The sequence below is a fragment of the Mobula hypostoma genome, chromosome 22 (assembly GCF_963921235.1).
Source record: "Mobula hypostoma chromosome 22, sMobHyp1.1, whole genome shotgun sequence".
Classification (NCBI taxonomy): domain Eukaryota; kingdom Metazoa; phylum Chordata; class Chondrichthyes; order Myliobatiformes; family Myliobatidae; genus Mobula; species Mobula hypostoma.
The window spans coordinates 52,606,823-52,633,853 of NC_086118.1; the positions used below are offsets into that span (position 1 = coordinate 52,606,823).

Sequence of the window (27,031 nt, forward strand, 5' to 3'; positions counted from 1 at the left end):
TTATTCTGTAATAAGAACCTAGTCTGTTACTTAATTAAGCTTTCCTGTAGTCACCATTCTGTTATCAAAATATAGTTTTACTAGTAATCTCATCAAATGAAAATTTTAAAACCCGTACCAAATTCATACTCAGGTAGATCAGCTTTTGCCACATCAGTCTTTTTAAGAAATAAATCACCTGTTGTTTTGAACACCAACTCTGTGTGATCTTTCAGTTTGCTCCTATAGACTGCAAGCCTGCAAATACCACCTCCCTGGTAGAATAAATACCCTCCAAAACATTTCCATTTGCTTCCCCCATCTTTTGAACAACCATGTAAACACAATTCCACCCATCTCTGTGCATGGGCTTTTGCAGACTATCAGATGGAGTACTTTTTTTTTGAGATGGGTGGGTAAGAAAGAGACATGTTTCAGAACCACAACTTTTTAAAAAGAATTTTAAAGATGAATTTTCATTAAATTCTGTCAGCAACAAGGGCTCAAATGTATAACCATATATTGCCCAAAATTCCTGTTCTGCCTCAGTTAAAGATAAATTTTGCCCATGTTATTTTTTTTTGCATTTTAAGATGTTTTTTTCTGTTTCTTAGATCTTCATGACTATTTCAGCAATAGTGCCAATTTAATAAAGCCATAAGACATGGCATCAGAATTAGACCATTTGGTTTACCAAGTCTGCTCTGCCATTATATTATGGGGCTGATTTATTTTCCCTCTCAACCCCATTCTCTCCTGCCTTCTCCCCTTAACCTTTAATGTCTTTACTAATTAAGAACATAACAACTCCCCCCCCACCGCTTTAACATAAATAAATATTTATTGCTACATTGTATTAAACTGCCCAACTAAATGATTACCCGGGGTCTTGTATTTGTCTAAAATCATTAAAATCAGAAGGATCAAAACTTCATCCAGGCAGATGTAAAATTTTAGGATCCTAGAGTCTAAGATTAAAGATCTAATTATTTTTATTTGGTAATTACCAGTTTTCTTTTCTTATGTGACAGAGGTAACATGGAAAACAGAACTGGAATAAAAGGGAATTTTTATGGTTGTTTAGATTCGCTCGTAGAGTACTCCAGGGTCCTCAATTATCTCTTATACTTTATATTGTTGCCAAACAATTGATACTAGAACGTACAATCATCACAGTGATATTTGATTCTGCGCTTCCCACTCCCTGGATTACAAATATTAAATATTAAAAATCTAATATTCATATGGAAGACCTGTAGGAAGAGATAAAAAGTAAGATAGCCAAGTTTTGATGACATAAAAAATGTGGAAGGCCAGGCTGCAGTAATGATATTGTGACTATGATATGAGATGTAGATTAGGTATGTTCTCATTGGGAGATAAATGATACAGGAAAGAGCTTTTACCAAAAGGCTTTTCATACACACTTGCTCTTCATTTCAATGACTTCATTGTGCTTCTCTAGTTGGCATGGCAGCATGTAAGCTTAATGGTGACTTATGTAACATACACTGACAAGTGACTAATAGCCTATAAAAACTTTCCCTACAAACCACTGGTTTTCAAACAATGGAAATGACAATTCTAAATAAGCAAATGGATAATAATCCTTTCTCAACAAAACAGCTTATTGTTTATCAGGGTTCAATTCCCGCCACGGTCTGTAAGGAGATTGTATGTTCTCCCCGTGACCACTTGGGTTTCTTCCTTGTGCTCTGGCTGCTTTCCACATTAAAAAAATAATACTGGAAGTTTGATGGTGGCGGCTTTATTTTAAATAATCAATATTATGAAGATTTAGTACTGTATTTTCTCAAGATTGCCAAATATACTTGATGAGAAAGTCCCTCACTTCTGAGATATGAACCATCTCTTTCATGGCTGTATCTCGGTTCCTGAGTTGTACCAGACCATTCTCTAATGTAGTCTCACTGACGACAATTGTAAAAATCACTCCCATCTCATCGTACCTGCCAAGAGAAAAGATTGAGTAAACTTGGTACAGAATATGAACATTTTCTAAGGACACTAAATTATTATGCATGAACACAAAACGCCTAAGAAAGCAGAGGTCTGCCACTTGGTTGGAATTTTCTTTTGCATTGTACTTTTAAAGTTTCATTCTAAATCAGGTAAATAACATTTTAATTAAATATAAATTAAACATTATTCTTCCTGAATGGCCTGATATATTTTTTCTATCATAAAAAAATCCTTCCATAAATATGCAAAGGGCCAAGATATCTCCTGTACCTAATAAAGTGGCTACTGAGTGTATATTCATGGTCTTCTGCAGCTGTAGCCCATCCACTTCAAGGTTGGGCATGTTGTGCATTCAGAGATGCTCTTCTTCCATTGTTGTAACAGGTGGTTATTTTAGTTTCTGTCACCTTCCTGTCAGCTTGAACCAGTATGGTCATTTTCCTCTGACCTCTCATTTAACAAGGCATTTTTGTCCACTGAAATGATGTTCAGTGCTCACCAGATGTCTTTTTTGTTTACCGCACCATTCCCTGTAAACTCTGGAGACTGCTGTGCATGAAAATCCCAGATCAGCAGTTTCTGAGATACTCAAACCACTGCATCTGGCATCAACAATTCCACAGTCAAAGCCACTTAGATCAAATTTCTTCCCTATTCTGATGTTTGGTCTGAACAACAACTGAACCTTTTGACCATGTCTGTATAGTTTCATGCACTGAGTTGCTGATTATATGTTTGCATTAACAATGTGTACATGTGTACCCAATAAGGTGGCCACCAAGTGCAATTTCTATAAAAAAGTAACCCTTCTTACCATCTGCGAAAGTGAAAATCCAAAAGGTCAAGATATAAATTCCACTCAGTTTTAGAATACAGGTGTCCCCCGTTTTTCGAACGTTTGCTTTACGAAACCTCACTGTTACAAAAGACCTACATTAGTTACCTGTTTTCACTAACAGAAGGTGTTTTCACCGTTCCAAAAAAAGGCAGCGCGTGACAAAAAAAATAGCGCGCGCCCCAAGCAGCCGCTCTCCCCCCGGATTCGGAACTGCACTCTCGCCGGCATTGCTTAAACACGTGCCTGTGAGCAGCCGTTTGCAAGATGAGCTCTAAGATATCGGAAAAGCCTGAAAGAGCTCGTAAGGGTGTTACACTTAGTGTAAAACTAGACATAATTAAGCATTTCGATCGTGGTGAACGAAGTACACACAAAGTGAGTTTGGCTTGTGGAAGTTGACGAAGATGATGTTGAAGAGGTTTTGGCATCTCATGACCAAGAACTGATAGATGAAGAGATGATGCAATTGGAAGAGGAAAGGATAACAATCAAAACTGAATGCAGTAGCAACCGGACCGAAAGTGAAGTCATCCAGGAACTGAACGTGAAGCAACTGCATGAGGTTTTCGCTGCAATGATAAAGTACGACTTTAATTTTGAAAGGGTACGTCGGTTTAGGGCATATTTGCAAGATGGTTTGAGTGCTTACAAAGAACTGTATGATAGAAAAATGCACGAGGCTAAGCAGTCAAGCATGCCTTCCACATCAGCCACAGCAGACGACGAACCTCGACCTTCGACATTGAGGTGGGCAGTCATAGGAGAAGATGACCTGCCTGCCCTGATGGAAACAGATGACAAGATGACACCCCAGTGTCCCACCACCCCAACCCCCGAGCCGCGGACAGATACTGATTCGCGGAGAATGCAGCAGTAGCCAGGACGCACCCAGCACATCTTTAAGAAAAAAAGCAGAAATAAACAAGCTAATTAATTAGGTGCCACACGGCACGTAAATGTCGGCCCAGATCTCATTTACGTGCCAGGTGGCACCTAATTAATTAGCTTGTTTATTTCGGCTTTTTTCTTAAAGATGTGCTGGGTGCGTTCCAGCCACCGCTGTACCCCTGCATGCTTCGCGGATCGGTATCAGTTCGCTGCCCGGAGGGTGGGGGCCACTGTACCACCCCAACCTCCAATGACTCAGCCTAACACACCACCATCAGTGTGCTCGGCGCTGTCCCAATTCTGGTAAGTAATACTACACTGTACATACATTATTTCTACTTTATATCAGCTGTGTATTTTTACGTGTTATTTGGTATGATTTGGCAGCTTCATAGCTTAAAGGTTACTGGAGACCGCTTGCGTGAGATTTTCGCTACGGAGAACAGTGCGGCAATGATTGTGGAAAAGTATTTCTACTTTATAAAGGCTGTGTATTTATCATATCATTCCTGATTTTACTATATGTTATTGTTATTTTAGGTTTTATGTGTTATTTGGCATGACTTGGTAGGTTATCTTTGGGTCTGCGAACGGTCACAAATTTTTCCCATATAAATAAATGGTAATTGCTTCCTTGCTTTACGACATTCCGGCTTACGAACCATTTCATAGGAACGCTCTACCCTCGGATGCTGGGGGAAACCTGTACTCCAAACTGCTCAAAATAATAGCTACAGAGAAAAAAAAAATTCATAGCCACAACAGTACTTCAGTGCTAGAGAGGAATAAAAAATTACTTCATAGAGAGCTGCTCCAATGATATATGCATAGTTTCGAGGTAGCCAGGCCAGACTGTAATTTTCGTCTTCAACAGTTCTTGGAATAGTCCCTCACATACCTAAAAACAGAGTAACAAAGGAAACTAGAAAAAGTAAATTTAATAAACAAAATTATTATACACTCAGTGACCACTTTATTAAGCACAGGAGTGGAACCTGGTGTGTGGTCTTCTGCCGCTAGACCCCAGCTACTTGAAGGTTCAATGTGCTGTGTATTCAGAGATGCTCTTCTGCACACAACTTTTGTAACACACGGTTACTTGTGTTACTGGCACCTTCTTGTCAGCATTACAGATCACGTTTCTTCCCCATTCTGGTATTCAGTTAACTGAACCTCTTGACCATGTCTGAATGCCTTTATGCATTTAGTTGTTGCTAAGATTTGGTGAATAGAATTTTGCATTACAAGCAGGTTTACAGATGTACTTAATAAAGTGGCCACTGAGTATAAAAGCAGCTGAAGAGGCCAGGTAAGAAATATTCAGAAACATTAAAAAGGTATTAAAATAAAGATAATCAAGAATGTTAAAAATTAAAACAGCAGATATATTTAGCTAAACTCGATTAATTCAAAACTATTTATACTGACTACTGTTCTTCATAGCCATTCTTCTGCAGAGAAATGAATGAATTTGCTGGTCCTAGGCCACATTTAACTCAACACAACATCACCAGTGGGTTCCACATGTAAAAATTCCCCACATCATTAGGTTTGCTCACACTCCACCATTCAATTTCATGAGCAGACCAACATTAAACAGTGGTCGTCAAAACCCCAGCAAAGCACAACCTGTGTATTTAAGAACTTCATTTGTACAGGAACACCAAACATGCAGAATCGCTGGGAGATTGAGGAAGAAACAATCATTTTCCAGCAATGGCCAGTCTTTATTTTGTTTTAATAAATCATTCTATGGTGCATCATATATCACAGAGTAGTTTGGGCATCCTGCTTATTAGCTAAGAACTTCAAGTTCTAGAGGCATTTTTGGCATAAAGATTAAAAAAACATTGGAGTGAAAACAGAAATTGATCAGAGGCTCCAAACAGAACTATAGATTTCAAAACATATCATAAGGGCTTATAGGTAGCTAATTATACTTGGCTTAAATAGAACAGAGCAATGCAATTAAGGTTTGATTAATGGCCTATCTTTATAACTTTGCATTCATAAGAAAACCTAACTTATTGTACCTGTCGCAACTCAACTGTTGGTCCTTTGCCCATGTCCATAGCTACTTTAAATGGGGCCAGAAAAGGATGAAGCTTTAGCACCTAAAGGAACAAATGAATAGCAATTTTAGCTATTTTTAAAGCAAACATCTGGCATACATGAAAGCTGTTGAATAACACCCTTAAACAGCTGTACCGAATGGCAGTCTTGCAACTTCAGAAATGAATCTTCGAGAAATGCAGAAGTTCACTAGCCCACCATGCCTGCACTAGTTTGATGAAAGAGCTGAAAGCCAAAAATGAACTGCAGGTTTTGAAAACCTAAAATAAAAATATAAAATGCTACAAATACTCAGAAGATCTGAATGCATCAGCGGGAAGAGAACCAGAACTGATGCTTCAGATTGAAGACCTTTTTGTCAGGACTGGAAAGGAGACAAGGCAGCTTTAGTGGCATAGGGAGGGTTTTATTTATTAATAGAGATGCACTGTGGAGTAGTTCCTTCCTGCCCTTCAAGCTGTGTCACTCCAGAAATCACCGACAGCCCCAATTTAACCCTAACCTAATCAGGGGGCAATTTTCCAATGACTATTTAACCTACCGGGCACGTCTTTGGACTGTGGAGGAAGCCAGAGCACCCGGGGAAAACCCAGGCATTCCACAGGGCGTAAGTACTGAGGACACCGGAGCTGAACTCCAACACCCCTATCTTTAATGGTACTGGGAGGGTCTAGCTTGGATTGGGTGATTACAGCTTGATCTCCTTCTAAAGAGCTACTAGTCTTGATCTCGCTGGTTTTTCATCACAGCTTCGCAAATCTTCCCTTTTCCAAGTATAAATATCAAATTTCCTTTTTAGTTGTGTGATGGGGTCCTGAATTACCCCTATAAACTGTGCTCAATTACCCCTATTAACTGTGCTTTTGAAAAGAGAGTTATTTAACATCGATATCTTGTTTTGAAGAGAGAGAGATGAAGACTAACTGTTGGACTGTCACTTTAAGGCACTGGAAGTAACTTTTGGATTTCTGCTGAGTTGGAGAGAGAGATGGCACCGAGCAGCTCGTAAGTTGCTATGGTAACCAAGGGCAGTTATTTGATGGACAATCGATGTTATGATGTTTCGGCAGCGTGTTGATACTCCCCAAGGACATGGCATGCTTGTGCATTTCTTAGAGTGAGAGGAAGGAGGAGTTATTTGAGTGACAGCTGATGCTCAGCACGGGGAGTTAAAATAGAAGGTCAGATGATAGACCTCAGGCACATGTTTTGGACGCTGAATGAGCTTTGTTGTGCCCGCAGAAAAAGTGGGTTTTTGGAGGATCGATCAGTGGCTCTTGCAGTGAAAAGAAAAGGCAGTGACCGGTGAGAAGTTGTCCACATGTCCACCCTTGCCTGGGTGATAGCTCCACCACAGAAAATCAGTCCCCTTTGTTGAAGTCACAGTCGGTGACTTTTAAAGGATTTCGGAGGACAACCAGAAGATCGACGACGCCAGCTCACCTGAAGACTCAAATCTCTCTCTCTCTCTCCATCACTACTCAAATCAATACCACGAACTGAACTGAAGTTTACTCATTATCGTAAGACTGTATCTTTTTACCCCTAGACCTGAAGGTTGATTTTCATGATTTACATATTATATATATATATAAAAATATCATTGCTAACTTGTTTGATTTATCTATATTTATATTATTGTAGTTACTAATAAATATTATTAGTTAATAGCAATACTGGACTCCAAAGTGTTTTCCATCTCTGCTGGTTCTTTATTCCCGTCACGGGGTACGTGACAGTTGTAATTGTATCTCCCTCTGAGTCACTGTAATGCATAAAAACATTTCTCCTAATCTCTCTACTGCGTTTTTATTAAACTACCAAATTGAAGATAATTGTGGAGAAGGACAGGACTGATCCTTGGGTTGAGATTCTATAAACTGGAGAAAGGCCAATTTTGATGGCATTGATAAAGGCAGGTATGGATTGGGGCAGCTCATTTTCCGGTTGCTTAGTAAGTGGGAGGCTTTCAATAGTGAAATATTGAGAGTACAGAATTTGTGTTATGCAGACTGTTGGCACTGCTATCTGCTACAGTACTGCAGTTCTACAGAAGAATGTGCTCAACTCCAAATATATAGAGAGACTCCAGTTATAGAAGTGTGTATTTACAAAAAAAAAATCTCCATTCAACTTCAAAAATCTTCTACTGATCAAACATTTATAAAGGATTGTCATTGACTAATATATATTATTAAGATAAATACTAATATATATTATTGCGATAAACTGCTGTCATTTCAATAAAGCTACAAAGCAAAACTGGGTTCAAATGTGTCCTTCATTTTTCACACATCCAAGCATTTTGATTACCTTTTTCTGACTTATTCTTAATTTAGAATCAATTTTTTCAGTCAACTGCAATGAATCAAATAAGAATGCCATCACTCCTCGATCCAGATTCCCACTCACTGAGAGAACATGTGGTACAACCGTCTTCCTTCCATCTCGGCCCTTTAAGGAAAAATAAATTCCAGCAAGAAATTATATACGAATTAGTATCAGTTAAACGTCATCTGCCCAACCTTCAAAATCTCATCTTTTCTCCCCTCTTCTGAAATCACTCGTGTCATACTTACATTCATATAAAGGTTTCTCAAATGCCTCAGAAACGTCACAAAATTCATACTTGATGTAACAGAATTTCTGCATTTCAATACCCCATTAAGGGGGGTGAGGGTTAACTTCCAGGGCTAACATAACATGCTCACAACTCACTAACCCTATGTCTTTGGGATGTGGGAAGAAACGGGAGCACTTGGAGAACATACAAACTCCTTACAGACAGTAGTGGAAATTGAATCCCGATCTTACAACTGGCACTATAATAGCTTTATGCTAGCCACTACACAACTACCTAATGCTCCAGTGGTGTCAGTAGTTTTAGTGGTTTAGTTGGTTGAACACCAGAGAAAAATCAATAGTCTTCAAACCATACCAATTTCAAATACATCAACTCAATTCAAATATTAGAAAAGCTGGGTTAACTCAGAAGTAGGTAAGCCGAGGAACATATGGGATTCATCCAGGGCTTTGGAGGGAAGTACAGCATGAGACTGCAAGGGGAATAATCTTACAATGCTCTTGGGAAAGGGAATGACACAAGACTGGACAGTAGCAATCAGTTTAGCTGTGGTGTACGAAAAGTAGAAGCATTGAACCAGAACAGAATTAAAAGTCACCTGATGGGAAATTAAGCCAAGCTAGTCTGGATCTGTTAAGGGAAATCATGCTTACCCAATGAGCAGAGATTTTTGTTGATGAGATGACAGACAGAATTGATGAGGATAATGTAGTCCATGTGGACTGCCGGAATGATTTTGATGAGGTGCCACATATCAGCAAAACTGAAGCATGTTGCATACAAGGAATATAGACAGTATTGATACAAAGTTGGCTAAACCAGGGGACCCCAACCTTTTTTGCACCGCGGACTGGTTTAATATTGACAATATTCTTGCGGCCCCGTTGCCCCGGGGGGGGGTGGAGGGAGGGGGGGTGCTCAAGTAGGGTTAAACTCACCTCAACATGTCTTTTACAGTTAGGGTTGCCAACTTTCTCACTCCCAAATAAGGGACAAAAGTAGCAGTCAAATCCCGGGACACTTTACCCCAGGAAAGACTACCATGACCATGAAGCCTTGCGCGGGCACCAGTGTGCGCATGTGTGACGTGAGCATATGATGTGCGCATGCACGTATGTGCTCATTTTTCCCCCCACAAATCGGTTTTGTCTTCATCTTCCCGACTATACTGTACATACATTATTTCTACTTTATATAGGCTGTGTACTTATCATATCATTCCTGCTTTTACTATATGTTATTTATTTTCGGTTTTATGTGTTATTTGGTATGATTTGTTAGGTTATATTTTGGGTCTGGGAACGCTCAAAAATTTTTCCCATATAAATTAACGGTAATTGTTTCTGCGCTTCACGCCATTTCGGCTTACGAACGGTTTCATAGGAACGCCCTACCTTAGTGGGGGAAATACGGGACAAACCAATTTAGCCCAATATACGGGATGTCCCAGCAAATACGGGACAGTTGGCAACCCTATGTTCAAGTTCAACAGTGCGTGACAGGGGATGAGGAAAGGGGCAGCTGGCTCATATCATTTCCTCATGGCCTGGTAGCACATGCTTTGCGGCCCGGTGGTTGGGGACCGCTGGGCTAAACAACCAATAGCAGAAGGTGGTGAACAGTGGCATTGTCCAAGGACTAGTGTTGTGGAAACTGTTTTTAAAATAACCTAGATAGTGTGCAAATGCAATTTCTAAATTTGCAGATGTCACAAAACTTGGCAGCATTATGAAATGCAAAGAGAATAGCAATAGATTGCAGCATAATATAAACAGGCTGATAGAATATGTAGATGCAATTTAATGTAGAGAAAGCCGATGTACTGTATTTTGATCATGGCTGAAAGGTCATAGTTGGGAGTTTAACATCAAAAGGTATACTTTGTACGGAAAGGACAGGCAGGAAGGCATAGGTGGTGGTGTGGCTCTCTTGGTAAGAGATGGAATTACGTCTTTAGAAAGGTGACATAGGGTTGGAGAATGTTGAATCTTTGTGGGTAGAGTTAAGAAACAGCAAGGATAAAAAAAAAAACCATTACGGGAATCATATATATGCCTCCAAATAGTAGCCAAGATGTGGGGTTGAGCTTGCAAAGGAAGCTAGAAAGGGCATGTAATAAGGGTAATGTCACAATTGTAAAGGGGGATTTCCATATGCAAGGGGATTGGGAAAATCAGGTTGATGTCAGATTGCAAAAGATGGAATTTGTTGAATGGCTACGAGATGGCTTTTTGGAGCAGCTTGTGCTTGAGTCTACTCCAGGAAAGACTATCTTAGATTGGGTGTTGTGTACTAACCCAGATTTTATTAGTCAGCTTAATGTAAAGAAACTCTTAGGAGGCAGTGATCGTAACATGATTGAATTCATACTGCAATTTGAGAGGGAGAAGCACAAGTGACACAATAGGATAAAGAGAATTACAGATGCTTGAGAGAGGAGCTTGCCCAGGTGGATTGGAGGGGGATACTGGCAGGGATAATGAGAGAACAGAGGTGGCTGAAGTTTCTGGGAATAGTTCACAAGGTGCAGAATAGGTATGTCTCACAGAAGTAGTTGTTCTCAAATGGCAACAGTGGCTGACGAGGGAACTTAAGGACTACATAAAAGCTAAGGAAAGGGCATATAAGATAGCAAAAGTGAGTGGGAAGTTGGATGATCAGGAAGCTTTTAAAATCCAACAAATGGCAACAAAAAAAGGTATAAGAAGGGAAAAGATAAAATATGAGGGCAAACTAACTGATAATATAAAGCAGGATACTAAAAGTTCTTTTTCAATTATATAAAGAATAAAAGGGAGGTGAGATTTGATATCAGACGACTGGAAATGATGCTGGTGAGGCAGTAATGGGGGACAAAGAAATGGCAGATGAACTTAATAAGTACTTTACTTCAGTCTGTGGAAGACACCAGCTGTAAGAGAGGAAGTTATAGGCCAGTTAGCCTAACCTCAGTGGTTGGGGAAGTATTGGAGTCTATTATTAAGGACTAGGTTTTGGGGTACTTGGATACTAATGATAAAATAAGTCAAAGTCAGCGTGGTTTCTGTCAAGGGAAATCTTGCCTGACAAATCTGTTTGAATTCTTTGAGGAAGTAACAAGCAGGGTGGACAAAGGAGAGGCAGAGGATGTCATTTACTTAGATTTTCAGAAGGCATTTGATAAGGTGCCTCACATGAGGCTGCTTAACAAGATAAAATCCTATGGTGTTACAGGAAATAAACTGGCATGGTTAGAGCAATGGCTGACAGGCAGGAGGCAGCGAGTGGGAATAAAGGGGGCCTTTTCTGATTGGATGCCAGTGACTAGTGGTGTTCCTCAGGGGTCAGTATTGGGACTGCTACTTTTCACATTGCTTGTCAATGATTTAGAAAGTGGAATTGGTTGCTTTATGACAAAGTTTGCAGATGATATGAAGATGGGTGGAGGGATAGGTAGTACTCAGGAAGCAATGTGATTGCAGCAGGACAGATTGGAAGAATGGGCAAAAGAGTGGCAGATGAAATACAGTGTTGGGAAATGTATGATAATGCACTTAGGTAAAAGGAACAGTAGTGCAGATTATTATCTAAATGGGGAGACAATTCAAACATCAGAGGTGCAAAGGGACTTGGGAGTCCTGATGCAAGACTCCCAGAAGGTTAATTCACAGGTTGAGTCTGCGGTAAAGAAGGCAAATGCAATGTTGGCATTTATTTCAAGGAGAATAGAATATAAAAAAACAAGGAAATAATGCTGAAGCTTTATAAGACACTAGTTAGGCCACACTTAAGAGTATTGTCAAAAGTTTTGGGCCCCTTATCTCAGAAAGGATGTATTGTCATTGGAGAGAGTAAAGGATATTATTGAAAACGGGATCTTAGAATGGAGTATTCCAAGAGACTATGACGCAAATCATTGAAAAGTGGCCAAACAGTTTGAGGAAGTGGTTAAGATGTGCGCAATTCTTCCTGAATACATGACAAAGAGTATACAAAAAGTGCAGATACAATTTGTTAGATCTTTATAAAACTCTGATCAGCTTCATTGTTCAATTCTGGTCACTGTGTTCAATTCTGGTCACTTTGTAAGGGAAGAATGACTACTAGCAGGATATCTTAAATCAGCAACTATAATTACAGCCAATTTAAACAATAACTCTGTTCCATGAAAAAAAAAATTACCAGTGCTACGTAAGAACACAAGGAATTAGCAGAAGTCAGCCATCTGGCCTGCTGAACTCCTTCATTCAATAAGGTCGTGGCTGATCTGGTTCCACCTACCTGCCTTTTTCCCATAGCCCTCAATTCACCGGCAATGCAAAAATCTATCTGTGTCTTAAATATATTTAATGTGGTAGCCTCTACTGCTTCTCTGGGCAGAGAATTCCACAGGTTCACTACTCTCTGGGAAAAGCAGTTTCTTCTCATCTCCATCCTAACTCTAATCTCCTGAATCTTGAAGGTATGTCCCCTTGTTCTATTTTTTTAAATTTCAGGAATATCAGGCACTCTCCAAATGACACAATTGAGAGTTAAAAACGGACACAAAAAGCATGATTGACCAGTGTCCGGGAGTAAAGTAATTTGAAAGAGGGGATGGTGAGGGTGGGGTTGGAGGTGAGTGGGCTGGAGACTGAAATGGGGCGGGGTTGAGAGGGGTAGTATGAGTGTGGGAAATGGAGAGAGTCAAAGGGGGTTGGGATATGAGAGATTTCAGGGCATTGATGAGGGTAGAAAGGAGAGTTGGTGAGGGAAGGGCTGGGGCAGGGCATGAAGATAGCGGAGGGGAAGGGATGGGATGGTGGGGCAGGAAGGGGTAAGGTGGTGGGGCAGGAAGGGATAAGATGGGGGGCAGGAAGGGATAAGGGGGGCAGGAAGGGATAAAGGGGGGGCAGGAAGGGATAAAGGGGGCCGGAAGGGATAAGGGGGGGCGGAAGGGATGGGAAGGCGGAAGGGATAAGGGGGGGCAGGAAGGGATAAGGGGGGGCAGGAAGGGATAAGGGGGGCAGGAAGGGATAAGGGGGGCAGGAAGGGATAAGGGGGGCAGGAAGGGATAGGGGCAGGAAGGGATAAGGGGGGCAGGAAGGGATAAGGGGGGCAGGAAGGGATAGGGGGGCAGGAAGGGATAAGGGATGGCAGGAAGGGATAAGGGGGGGGTGGAAGGAAGGGAACGCTCCCTCCCTGCAGATTTCAATACTGGTCCTCTTGGGTTACAAATGTTCTAGTAAATTTTTCATTTGCTCCATTGTCCTCCTGCTCCCTTACCAAAATCTGTTGTTTAATGGTATTTCCTACACTGCAAATAAATGAACAGCACACAATTACCTGCAAGCTTGATTTATTTCCCTGGTGTTCACGCAAAAGATCTTTGTCTCCCAGATTTATCAGTGTCTCGATAGGTTCCTTCCCCCAAGGAAAAGTGAAGCACAGAGCAGCTCCTTTAATTCCATCGCTATTCTGGGAATCCATGGCTGTAAAACTGGATGGACTTCTGGCAAACTACGAAGCAACGAAATAAATAAAAACACAAAATTATTAGGTGATTTATAACCCTGCTTCTTCCTTTCCCAATTATGCCCACAAAATGTGAAAAAACAAGAGACATGAGGAACTGATGTTGGAAACAAGTAGTCACAAGTAGGTATTTTCTCATGCAAATTTCTACAGATATACCATGGAGATCATTCTGACTGTCTGGTATGGATCAGTATGCACCAGATCAGTAAAAAGCTGCAGAAAGCTGTAAACTCAGCCAGCTCCATCATGGGCACTAGCCTCCCCAGTATCGAGGACATCTTCAAAGGCAATGCTTTAAGAAGCTGACACCCATTATTAAGGACCTCCATCACCCAGGATGTGCCCTCTACTCATTACTATCAAAGGAGGTGATACAAGAGCCTGAAGACATACACACACACTTACGTCTCGTCCCCCTCCACCATCAGATTTCTGAATGGACAATGAACCCATGTACACTACCTCACTTTTGTTTTTAAACTTACTTTCTTTTTGCATTACTTAATTATATATCATTGTAATTTAGAGATTTTTTATTATTACGCATTGCAATGCAGTCCAAAACAATAAATTCCATGACATACGTCAGTGATATTAAAACTCATTCTGATTCATAGTCTCAAATTAAGGGATCAGTCATTTGGGACTGAGATGAAAAGTAATTTCTTCACTCAAAAGGTAGCAATTTTTTTCGGAAATCTCTACTCAGTCAACACATATTTAAGGCATGCATCAGAAGATTTTTGAAAATAAGGAAATCAAATGCATACAGGGTTACAGTACTGACACTGAGCTCAAGATTTCAGCCATGATTTTAGCAAGAAGGAGATGAATTATTATCATTTAATTGATGCACTCTTTATTTTAGGCATCTGATTTCTTTATAAAGTCCATGGATACCGCTGAAGGAAAGACCCTCAGCTTACTTATGGACATACTGCAGTTTATGTCACTTCTTTTCATGGGCCATTATTCTCCCAGATTCCTTTTTCAGCTCTTTACCTCTTCCACCTATCACCTCGCAGCTTCTTACTCCATTCCCCATCCACCTTCCCCCTTAACCACCTCCTGTCAGCTTGTACTTATCCCCCTGCCTCCACCTTCGTATTCTGTCATTTTCCCATTTCTTTTCCAGTCCTGATAAAGGGTCTCATCCCAAAATGTTGACTGTTTATTCCCCTACATAGATGCTGCCTGATCTGCTGAGTTCCTCTCGCATTTTGTATGTGTTGCTCTGGATTTCCAGCATCTGAAGAATCTCTTGTGATTTTGGAACGCCCCATGTCTGCTTTTAGTTCTTAGGTTATTTTAACAGACTTTGAACTCCAGGAATCAAATCTTAACAGATACTTTTTGGACTAGGAGATTTTATTTACTACTTTACAAAAATAAATAATTCTATTAGTCCCTTCAACCTTGAAGGTTTTCATCCAGCTGCAAAATGTTTTTGAAATTTTTAAATGATGCAACTGACTTTTGTACATGAATGAGATTTTTTGAAAGGGTTGGAAGAGATAGGAAAGTAGTGTTACTGCTTTTTAATGAATGTGAAATTTTAACCTTCCTAATTGTTAGGAAACTTCAGACTTCTGATTGGCACGAAACATATACTGACTTGATTATTGACATCATTTAATTGATGCACTATTTTAGGCTTTTGATTTCTCTATAAAGTATGTGGATAGAACTGAGGAAAGACCCTCAGCTTATTTATTGAACTACTGCAGTTTGCACTATTTTATAGTCTATCATTTTTTTTACATTGATGATAATAGTTACTTACACAGAATCATTAGTGATTTTGGAACTATTTCCCTCAGAGCAAATAATCAAGGATACAAAATAGATTCACCCACATCAACAACTTATACATCATGTACATCTGTGTGTATCTAAGTAATTGAACTTCCATATTTGGCCCATTATTCCAGGTGCCACCACAGTAAGTAAATAAGGAATAACATTTGGAGACATGCAGGGTGTGAGATGCTAGAGGAACTCAGAGGGCTGAGTTGCATCAGTAAAAAGGGGTTGGGGGAAGAAGGAATTAGTAGACCCCCCCCCCCAGTAGATGCTACTTAACTTTATTGTTGTAGGGAATAACATCTGTCTGTAACTACTAAAGTGATGTAACTGGCTGAAAAAATGATCAGAGAAAAACATTCTGAAATAAAATTTATTTAAACAGGTACTTCTTACTTTCCTCCACCACAGTAAGCGCTGACGCACCCAGTAGTCTAGCCAACGTCCAGAAGTCCGAGGAGAACTAAACCATACCAATGATGCTAATTCCATCTCTGTGGTTCTTTAAAAGTAATGGGAGACTAAAGTTACTAAAGAATAATGAAATTGCTTGTTACAGTATTACCCTAAATCAAGCAACGTTCTCAATCATGGCTTGCTCCATGAAGATGCATTTCCCTTTAGGAGAAAGGCAAGATTTTTTTTATTTAAAAGGAGTGAATTCAGCCCAAGGAATCAAATGAATAGAGCCAAAGGCTCCACAAACCATACTAAAATAATAGGGGTAGTATATGTCTAAGAAATAAAGGAGTCTGCTAGGACTTATAAGACAATATTAATAATAAGAAAAGCAGCAAGGATAAACAATTTACTTTGAATTGAAAAAAACAGAGCTGTGAAAGGTTGATACTTTAAATGCATCAACACCAATAGATAGAGTTGTTAAAATCTATATAACTGGGTACTGGAAAAGCATAGAATATTAAGATGTAATAATATATTCACATTTATTCCCAAATTAGGAGTTTGCTATACAAATTTGGGCACCAAATTATCATTGCGTTTTGAAGGAATTGAGAGTCAAGCAAGTACAAGGACCTCATTTTAAACAAACTAGATTTTGCTTTCTTTGTGAATAACTCCAGCAAGTTGCCTATGAAATAAGAAACTACTATATGCTGTGTGTGAGTTACTTACCTTATCATATTACGTACAGTTGTGTACTTAGTTGTAGGAATGGGCTGATAACATACCCCGATTTCAGCCAAACCAAAAGGTAACTTCCTGTTCACAAGGTTCAAAGATTTGGTGTATTCACGAAATGCTCCTACAGTAGATCAAAAGTAGTAAATGTGAAGTTCAGATTTCAAAATAAAGCTACACTACCTCTATGAAAGGATTGATAAATCCTCATTCTTAACAGCTTTAACTCTCAACTTGTAATCTAAAATGAAATACATTTTATGGACATCAGATTAATGCTGGTTTTAACCTAAACAACTTGTAAATTTTCCCAAAACATTTGTATGCCTAATTCCCTTTTTTCTTTTCAACTCCAACAAATTCCACTTAAAAGTGTGATGAACAATACAATCCAAAGGCAAAATAACCATTGATGCAAAATGATGTGCAATGAGACTGCTACTCAGAAGCCCAAGTTTATAATGATCAAGCTGATTGTGCACACAATCTATGCTTTGACATTTGTATGGAAAGATTTCAATTCAATCAAACCTCAATAGGAATAATTTCTGAAACAGGAATTTTTACATTTATGCTACACACACTAGCCATCAAAGAGTTGTTTAGTTTGTTAACGCCACTATATTATGCTATATAAAATGTTTAAAGGGAAGGACATCTTATTAAATATCAAGTACAGTGGATTCCAGTTAATTGGTCCATCGGTTACCTGGAACAACTCTTACAGAACAAAAACTAATCAAGAAAAGAGCCAGGATTCCCTTCCTGTATTTGGGCCACAACGCACTGTAATTCTATTAAGTCACATTTGAGGGCAGCAGAATCTGCTGTATAAACATCCACTGATTTTTCGCTCGTCAATATCCAGCTGCATCACAGCTTAGCGTGACAGCTGCTGTTTGTGACTGCAAGAAACGGCAGGGTTGTGGACACAGCTTAGCACATCACAGAAACCAGCCTCCCCTCCATGGACTCTGTCTGTACTTCTTGCTGCCTCAGCAAAGCAAGCAGCACAATCAAAGAACCCACCCACTTTGGATATTCTCTCTAACTCCTCCCTTCAGACAGAAGATACAAAACCCACCAAGCTCAAGGACAGCCTCTATCCCCCTGCTGTAAGACTATTATATGGTCCTCTGGCATAATAAGATGGATTCTTGACCTCACATGGACTATACTGTACAATTCCATGATTTTAAGCAATAATTCAATAGCTTGGTCTCCATTTTGTACTGCCCTGGCTTGTGTATCATGCTGATAGCTGGGACGGAATATCCATGGTTGATCCCAACCAACAAAGGGCCTCTCTGAAGTAATAATTAGGTTGCCTTCAAAAGATCTTTCTCTTGCAGCCAATTATATATCTAAATCCTGACCCAATCACATTTCCACACTATTCATTCTTTACTAGTTCACCTACTTCAGTTTACAAATTTGAAATATTTAAAATCACAATTTTCACTCAACCATGTCACTAACTTCCTAGTTGACTTAATTTCTGTTCTTAAAAAAAGAGTTGCCACCTTTAAACATATATCCCATAGTCAAAATACCTTTAGATGCATATTAATATTCACAGCGCTCCAGCTGAGAATAACAAGCAATGCTGCCATCAGCTGCTGTTGTAGCAGAACTTCAGGCCTTCGTATATCCTGTCCATCATCCAACATATGGACGACAGTATTACAGAGTCCAATTCTTAAATAGCTTTAAGAATAATTAAGTGAAAAGCAAAGAAAAAAACTGAAGATGACAGAAGTTGGAATAAAAACAATGTCATAAATACAGAGCAAGTCAGACAGCATCAGCGGAGAAAGGAGAAAAACAGGGATAACATTTCAGGGTGAAGTCCTTTCACTGACTTCTCTCTTCAAAGACCATTTCTTGCATTTTATGGATTTATCCAAGAATAATTGTCAGGCCTAACAGATTTCCATGGTGCAAGTGACAAAGGAGAAAAGGAGACAGAAAGGGAGTGGGGTAGGTGCTAGGTAAATTTAAATCAAGCAAAGTATTAAATGAAAAAATATATATATTCATCATGTTACTTTGTCCCAACAAAAAAATCCTCTAGAGTTCATACCAAAATATGCTGGAACTACAATGTAATGAGAAAAGATTAAATAATTAAAATGTAATGACAGCTTTATACCTTGCAGGAGATTAGGTCGCAATACGATGCATTCCTTTAATAGGTCTGTTAGTGAGGCAATTCCTTCTTTATTAGCTTCTTTGTTATCTAATGACATTTGTAATGCTGCCACATCCACTAATTTCATTGACTTGCTGTCAGAATTGTGATTCACCTTCAACTGATGCGGACTCTGCACTCCAAACACCTGTTCCCTAGATAACACCATCGAGTCCCACCAGTTAGAAGCCAAGTTCCGCTTGAGTTCCATTCCCAAATGTCCATAATTAAAACAACCGTCGATGAGCATGTCTTGTGTAATCTCATCTCCATATACAAAATGTCTGTTCTGGCAAAGGTCAATCAATGCTTCAATAAATCCAGAAAGGTCAGAAGTAGATTTGCTGCATTTCCTTAAACCTAGGTGAAGGCCAAGAATCGTCCGATGATTTTGGAATAGCTTATTGGAGACCTTCCATTGCTTCAACATCATGATGCCAAATTTCATTAATAAAGGGACAAAATTCCTACATAGTCTTTCATCATCTCAGGATGCTCCAGAGCACTTTAAACCCAATGACGTAATCTTTGAATGATCCACAAAGGCAGAAAATACAGTAAAATGGTTATGTTGATGCATCAATTTTAGAATTTTCATATAGCGAAGAATGATCTCTAACATCACAAAATATCTGTAGAAAAATAAAACAACATTGTTCACAATCCAATGTTTTTAACCTTCTTATTTCATCACGTAAACTTCACTGCAGTGGTGATTAGAAACATTTTGTAGCATTCAGAAAATAGATTTATTATACATGCAATACAATGTTACAAGTTTATTAATGTGTGGTTTGCATTATTAGGTAATTTCCACCAAGAGCAGCCAATGGCTGTAATTAGCTATGGTGGGGGGAAAAAAATGACATCTTATACAGTATTCTCATTCCAGAATGGTATCCATTCTGGAAATTATATGTATGGATAGGAGGTTGAATCGCAATGCCTCTAAGTAACACTCAATAAATCCTCACACATAAATCCTCACCTAGACAGGATGTTACCATCAGCATTTTAAGGCCTCCAGAAAACAAGTGCACCCATTCATTTTGGACAATACATCAGAAACTGCTCAACAGAAGCTGTTACAGAATTCCCCGTCAAGCAGAACTGTAAGTACTGTACTACCCACTATCATCCTGGACGAAGAAAAATTAGGCAATACAGAATTGTGGCTGAAGACCTGATTTTTCCAAAATTATATGGTTACAGATCTATAGTATATTTATCTGGCCTTCAAAGAAGCTTTATTATGGATGCTTTTTTAAAAAAAATTCATGTTCAAAGTAAATTTATTATCAAAGTATATACATGTTGTTGTATACTATCATGAGATTCATTTTCTTGCAGGCAGAACCCCAGTGCATCAAGTTCACGATCCAGTCTATGATGTCCTGTCTACCTACTGAATATTCTTGCTTAGGGCAAAAGTAAGGCACCATCATGTCCTTTCTGCCCTGGCAGAGGAACCCTGGGACACATTCTCAGCAGCTGCCCAAAAGCCTTAGAAGGCCGCTACTGCTGGCATCATGACCAGGTGGCTGAAGGTGGCGGTGAAAAGTATCTCCTTGGCCATTACCAACAGAAGGTAGCTCCACCAACCCAGAAAGCCTTTGTCAAAGCTGGAGACCAACCTCATCCTCAGCCAGATCACCAGTAGGCTTGTTTGCCACAGCTTCTAACTGGCAACTGAGAGTCGATCTTGGCGAGCGATTAAAGTTCCCTGATTTCATCACATCATCATCCCTGAGGCCTGACATGGTCATTCTGTCAGAAACCTCAAAGCAGGTGGTCACAGTAGGACTGACAATGCCTTGGGAAGACCAGATTGAGGAGGCGTTTGAGCATAAGAAAGCTTAATACCAGGAGCTGGCGGAGCAGAGCCAGAGACAGGGGTGAAGGGCGCGATGCGAGCCTATAGGGGTGGGGTGTGGAGGTTTTGCTGGCTGATTGCTGTGCAGAACCTACTCTCTCCTTGGCAACCTACTCTGTTGGGACACAAGCCAGCGCCTGATCAACTTTGGCTGGGTCACCTGGGCAAGAGTGTCTGATGTTGAAAGACCCAAAATAGCAGATGACCCCAGGTTACATCACTGATGATGTGTCCCAGAGCATCCGAGAATGTCATGAGATTCATTTTCTTGCAGGCATTTACTGGAGGAAAAAAGAAGCACAAAAGAATTTACAAAAAACTGTACATCAACAGGCAAAGACTGATAATCACTGTACAAAAGGCAACATGAGCTCTAAAGAGTCCCTGAAAGTGAGTCTTTAGGTCTTAGAATTAGCTTAGAATGCTGGGTGATTGAAGTTATCCAGACTGGTTCAAGTGGTTGTAGGGTACTTATGGCTCCTTAACCTTGTGGTGTGGGACGCAAGACTTCTAAACCTCCTGTTCGATGTGAAGAGGGCATGACCTGGTTGGTGGTGGTCTTCGATGGTTGATGCTGCTTTCTTGTGGCAGCACTCCATGTTAATGTACTCAACGGTGGGGAGGGCTTTGCCCGTGATGAAATGGGCTGTATTCACCACTCTCTGTAGCCTGACATGTTATAAGCTTTTGCATCACGCAATGGTAAATGAGTAGAAACTCCAAAGTTAGATCAAACAATCAAGTGTTTGGAATAGTGATGCCTTTATTCTACAAACGTAATATGTTGTGTATGGAAGAAGGGCAAGAGACTCACTCAGCTCAGGTCAGAAGCAGCTGAATGCACAACAAAACTAGAAATGGATGAGTGAAAAATTCTTTACTCTTAGTTGGCTTGGAGATTTCAAAGATGGGGAAAAGCTCAATCCTGCAATAATTTAGCAGTAAGGAAACTTGAAAATTGATGCATTGTTACAATAGGAGAGACAAGGAGCACAGGCATTTTCAAGGAAGGGTTAACATATGAGAGTTGTTAGATGTCTCTGAGCCCGTATTCATTGGAGTTTAGAAGAATGGGGTAGGCAGTCTCATTGAATCCAACCAAATATTGAAAGAGCTAGATAGAATGGACATGGAGAACATGTTTCCAATACTAGGCAAGTCTATGACTAGAGGACTCAGCCTCAGAATACAAAGACATTCCTTGAGAACAGAGATAAGGAGGAATTTTGTAGTCAGAGAGTGTTGAATGTGTGGAATTCGTTACCACAGACTACAGCAGAGGCCAAGTCATTGGGTATATCCAAAGAAGATGTTGATAGGTTCTTGATCAGTTAAAGGTACAGGAGAATAGGGTTGTGATGTCAGAGTAGATTAGATGGGCCAAATGGATTCGGAGCACGAAGGCTGCGAGTGAACGGCTGATTTTTCAGAGTGAAGGGAGTTTTTCTTTACTATTTGGGGTAAAAGAGAAGCAAGATTGCGCAGGCGCGTGACGTCAGCCAGTAGAGCGCGAAAGGTTTAAAAAGACCACCATATCCAGCGGGCAGTATTCGGAGTGGGCAGCGGAGTGAGAGGCAGCAGAGTGTTAGGGCTTTGGCTCAACGGGCTTAGACGGTAACGGGACGAGGCAGGGTAGGTTCACCTGTGTTAATTGCGGAAAGGAAGTAGTATGAGTGTGAGGCCAGTTTTCTGTGCTCAGTGTCAGATGTGGGAGGTCCTGGAGTCTCCCAGCCTCTCGGACGGCCATAGCTACATCAGGTGTGTCGAGCTGCAGCTCCTAAGGGACCGAGTTAGGGAACTGGAGATGCAGCTCAATGACCTTCGCTTGGTCAGGGAGGGCGAGGAAGTGATAGAAAGGAGTTATAGGCAGGTGGTCAGCGGGGGGCCACGTGAGACAGACCAATGAGTCACAGTCAGGAGTGGGAAGGGGAAGAGTCAGGTACGAGAGAATACTCCTGTGGCTGTACCCCTTGACAATAAGTAATCTTGTTTGAGTACTGTTGGGGAGGACAGCCTACCTGGGGGAAGTGACAGTGGCCATGCCTCTGGCACAGAGTCTGGCCCTGTGGCTCAGAAGGGTAGGGAAAGGAAAAGGATGGCAGCAGTGATAGGGGACTCTATAGTTAGGGGGTCAGACAGGCGATTCTGTGGACGCAGGAAAGAAACTCGGATGGCAGTTTGCTTCCCAGGTGCCAGGGTCCGGGATGTTTCAGATCACGTCCAAGATATCCTGCAGCGGGAGGGAGAACAGCCAGAGGTCGTGGTACATATTGGTACCAATGACATTGGTAGGAAAAGGGAAGAGGTCCTGAAAAAAGACTACAGGGAGTTAGGAAGGAAGTTGAGAAGCAGGACCGCAAAGGTAGTAATCTCAGGAATACTGACTGTGCCACGTGATACGTAGTGAGAATAGGAATAGAATGAGGTGGAGGATAAATGCGTGGCTGAGGGATTGGATCAGGGGGCAGGGATTCAGGTTTCTGGATCACTGGGACCTCTTTTGGGGCAGGTGTGACCTGTACAAAAAGGACGGGTTGCACTTGAATCCCAGGGGGACCAATATCCTGGCGGGGAGGTTTGCTAAGGCTACTGGGGAGAGTTTAAACTAGACATGTTGCGGGGTGGGAACCGGACTGAAGAGACTGGGGAAGAGGAGGTTGGCTCACAAATAGAGAAACCTTGTAGTCAGTGCGAGCGGGAGGATAGGCAGGTGATAGAGAAGGGACGTGCTCAAACCAAAGGTTTGAGATGTGTCTATTTTAACGCAATGAGTGTTGTGAACAAAGCGGATGAGCTTAGAGCGTGGATCAGTACTTGGAGATATGATGTGGTGGCCATCACAGAGACTTGGATGGCTTATGGACAGGAATGGTTACTTCAAGTTCCGGGTTTTCGATGTTTCAGAAAGGACAGGGAGGGAGGCAAAAGAGGTGGGGGCGTGGCACTGTTGATCAGAGATAAGGTCATGGCTGCAGAAAAGGTGGACACCATGGAGGGATTGTCTACAGAGTCTCTGTGGGTGGAGGTTAGGAACAAGAAGGGGTCAATAACTTTACTGGGTGTTTTTTATAGGCCGCCCAATAGTAACAGGGATATCGAGAAGCAGATAGGGAAACAGATCCTGGAAAGGTGTAATAATAACAGTTGTCGTGATGGGAGATATTAATTTCCCAAATATTGATTGGCATCTCCCTAGAGCAAGGGGTTTAGATGGGGTGGAGTTTGTTAGGTGTGTTCTGGAAGGTTTCTTGACACAATATGTAGATAAGCCTACAAGAGGAGAGGCTGTACTTGATTTGGTATTGGAAAATGAACCTGGTCAGGTGTCAGATCTCTCAGTGGGAGAGCATTTTGGAGATAGTGATCATAATTCTATCTCCTTTACAACAGCATTGGAGAGAGATAGGAACAGACAAGTTAGAAAAGCGTTTAACTGGAGTAAGGGGAATTATGAGGCTATCAGGCAGGAAACTGGAGGCTTAAATTGGAAATAGATGTTTTCAGGAAAAAGTACGGAAGAAATGTGGCAAATATTCAGGGGATATTTGTGTGGAGTTCTGCATAGGTACGTTCCAATGAGACAGGGAAGTTATGGTAAGAGACAGGGAAGTTATGGTAAGGTACAGGAACCGTGGTGTACAGAGGTTGTAATGAATCTAGTCAAGAAGAAAAGCTTACAAAAGGTTCGGAGAGCTAGGTAATGTTAGAGATCTAGAAGATTATAAGGCTAATAGGAAGGAGCTTAAGAAGGAAATCAGGAGAGCCACAAGGCTTGGCAGGCAGGATTAAGGAAAACCCCCAAGGCATTCTACAAGTATGTGAAGAGCAAGAGGATAAGATGTGGAAGAATAGGACCTATCAAGTGTGACAGTGGGAAAGTATGTATGGAACCGGAGGAAACAGCAGAGGTACTTAATGAATACTTTACTTCAGTGTTCACTATGGAAAAGGATCTTAGTGATTGTAATGATGACTTGCAGCAGACTGAAAAGCATAAGCATGTAGATATTAAGAAAGAGGATATCCTGGAGCTTTTGGAAAGCATCAAGTTGGATGAGATGTATCCCAGGCTACTGTGGGAGGCGAGGAAGGAGATTGCTGAGCCTCTGGTGATGAGCTTTGCATCATCAATGGGGACGGGAGAGGTTCCGGAGGATTGGAGGGTTGCGCATGTTGTTCATTTATTCAAGAAAGGGAGTAGAGATAGCCCAGGAAATTATAGACCAGTGAGTCTTACCTCAGTGGTTGGTAAGTTGTTGAAGATCCTGAGAGGCAGGATTTATGAATATTTGAAGAGGTATAATATGATTAGGAGTAGTCAGCATGGCTTTGTCAAGGGTAGGTCATGCCTTATGAGCCTGATTGAATTTTTTGAGGATGTGACTAAACACATTGATGAAGGTAGAGCAGTGGATGTAGTGTATATGGATTTCAGATAAGATACCCCATGCAAGGCTTATTGAGAAAGTAAGGAGGCATGGGATCCAAGGGGACATTGCTTTGTGGATCCAGAACTGGCTTGCCCACAGAAGGCAAAGAGTGGTTGAAGATGGGTCATATTCTGCATGGAGGTCGGTCACCAGTGGAGTGCCTCAGGGTTCTGTTCTGGGACCCTTACTCTTCGTGATTTTTATAAATGACCTGGATGAGGAAGTGGAGGGATGGGTGAGCAAGTTTGCTGATGACACAAAGGTTGGAGGTGTTGTGGATAGTGTGGAGGGCTGTCAGAAGTTACAGCGGGACATTGATAGAATGCAAAACTGGGCTGAGAAGTGACAGATGGAGTTCAACCCAGGTAAGTATGAAGTGGTTCATTTTGGTAGGTCAAATATGATGGCAGAATATAGTATTAATGGTAAGACTCTTAGCAGTGTGGAGGATCAGAGGGATCTTGGAGTCCGAGTCCATAGGACACTCAAAGCAGCTGCACAGGTTGACTTTGTGGTTAAGAAGGCATATGGTGTATTGGCCTTCATCAATCGTGGAATTGAATTTAGGAGCCGTGAGGTAATATTGCAGCTATATAGGGCCCTGGTCAGACCACACTTGGAGTACTGTGCTCAGTTCTGGTCACCTCACTACAGGAAGGATGTGGAAGCCAGAGAAAGGGTGCAGAGGAGATTTGATTTAAAAAGATGTTGCCTGGATTGGGGAACATGCCTTATGAGAATAGGTTGAGTGAACTCAGCCTTTTCTCCTTGGAGCGACGGAGGATGAGAGGTGACCTGATAGAGGTGTACAAGATGATGAGAGGCATTGATCATGTGGATAGTCAGAGGCTTTTTCTCAGGGCTGAAATGGTTGCCACAAGAGGACACAGGTTTAAGGTGCTGGGGAGTAGGTACAGAGGAGATGTCAGGGGTAAGTTTTTTTACTCAGAGAGTGGTGAGTGCATGGAATGGGCTGCCAGCAACGGTGAAGGCGGATACAATAGGGTCTTTTAAGAGACTTTTGGATAAGTACATGGGGCTTAGTAAACTAGAGGGCTATGGGTAAGCCTAGTAATTTCTAAGGTAGGGACATGTTCAGCACAACTCTGTGGGCCGAAGGGCCTGTATTGTGCTGTAGGTTTTCTATGTTTCTATTCTGCTCTATGTCTTATGGTCTTAAACTTTAACTCACACACTCCACCGGTCACATTAACCATAGGTCCCACATCAGCCATCAATTACCCAAAAAAAATGGAAATACTATAGAATTTACAAATAACTATATGTGAGCAACTAAGAGATTGCCTATAGAGATTGAGACAGCTCACTTATGTCCTTCACGGAAAGAAAGCTGCATTCTTGTCTAGTCTGGTCTAACTTCCACTCGTTATGGATGAACAGGCACAGACGGCAGTGGTAATAACAGTAAACCAGAGAAACACAAGAGTCTCCAGATGCTGTAATCTGCAGCAAAAGGCAAGCTACTCCGCGGGTCGAGCAGCATCTGCAATAGTCGAACTTCTACATCTGGGCAAAGATGGCGCAAATCTAAGGGTTAGTGCGTTATGTGCCACCCACGGCTGTGGTTTGCAGCAAAAGCGACAGCTCCGACGTGAAATGAACTCACCTCCAAAATCCTTCCCATCAACAGACACAGTTCCACCATCAACCAAAACACGCTTCACCTAACTTCCCGCCCGTTAGCCGCCGCCTCCCGACTCCAACGTCGTCACTTCCGGGGACGGCGGCC

General features: G+C 41.1%; 1 protein-coding gene across 1 annotated transcript; it reads right to left on the bottom strand.

Annotated features, from left to right (window-relative positions):
• Positions 1–27,031, bottom strand: polg2 (polymerase (DNA directed), gamma 2, accessory subunit). The gene is made up of 9 exons (XM_063030823.1): positions 26,909–27,031; positions 18,940–19,610; positions 16,782–16,911; positions 16,041–16,146; positions 13,650–13,823; positions 8,075–8,215; positions 5,722–5,802; positions 4,486–4,586; positions 1–1,949 (listed from the first exon to the last, which is right to left on the bottom strand). Exons 2-9 carry the CDS (start codon positions 19,424–19,426, stop codon positions 1,793–1,795), a joined length of 1,377 nt encoding a protein of 458 aa, XP_062886893.1. The 5' UTR covers positions 19,427–19,610; positions 26,909–27,031; the 3' UTR covers positions 1–1,792.

Bases quoted from the DNA above. Each gene is read 5' to 3' on its own strand.
- polg2 (XM_063030823.1), bottom strand. From the start codon at position 19,426: ATGAAATTTGGCATCATGATGTTGAAGCAATGGAAGGTCTCCAATAAG. The intron at 16,147-16,781 runs GTAAGTAACTCA...TTACTTTTAAAG, and splicing joins ACTGTACGTAATATGATAAG to AACCACAGAGATGGAATTAG. The intron at 8,216-13,649 runs GTAATTGTGTGC...TTTTCCTTAAAG, and splicing joins GAAATAAATCAAGCTTGCAG to GGCCGAGATGGAAGGAAGAC.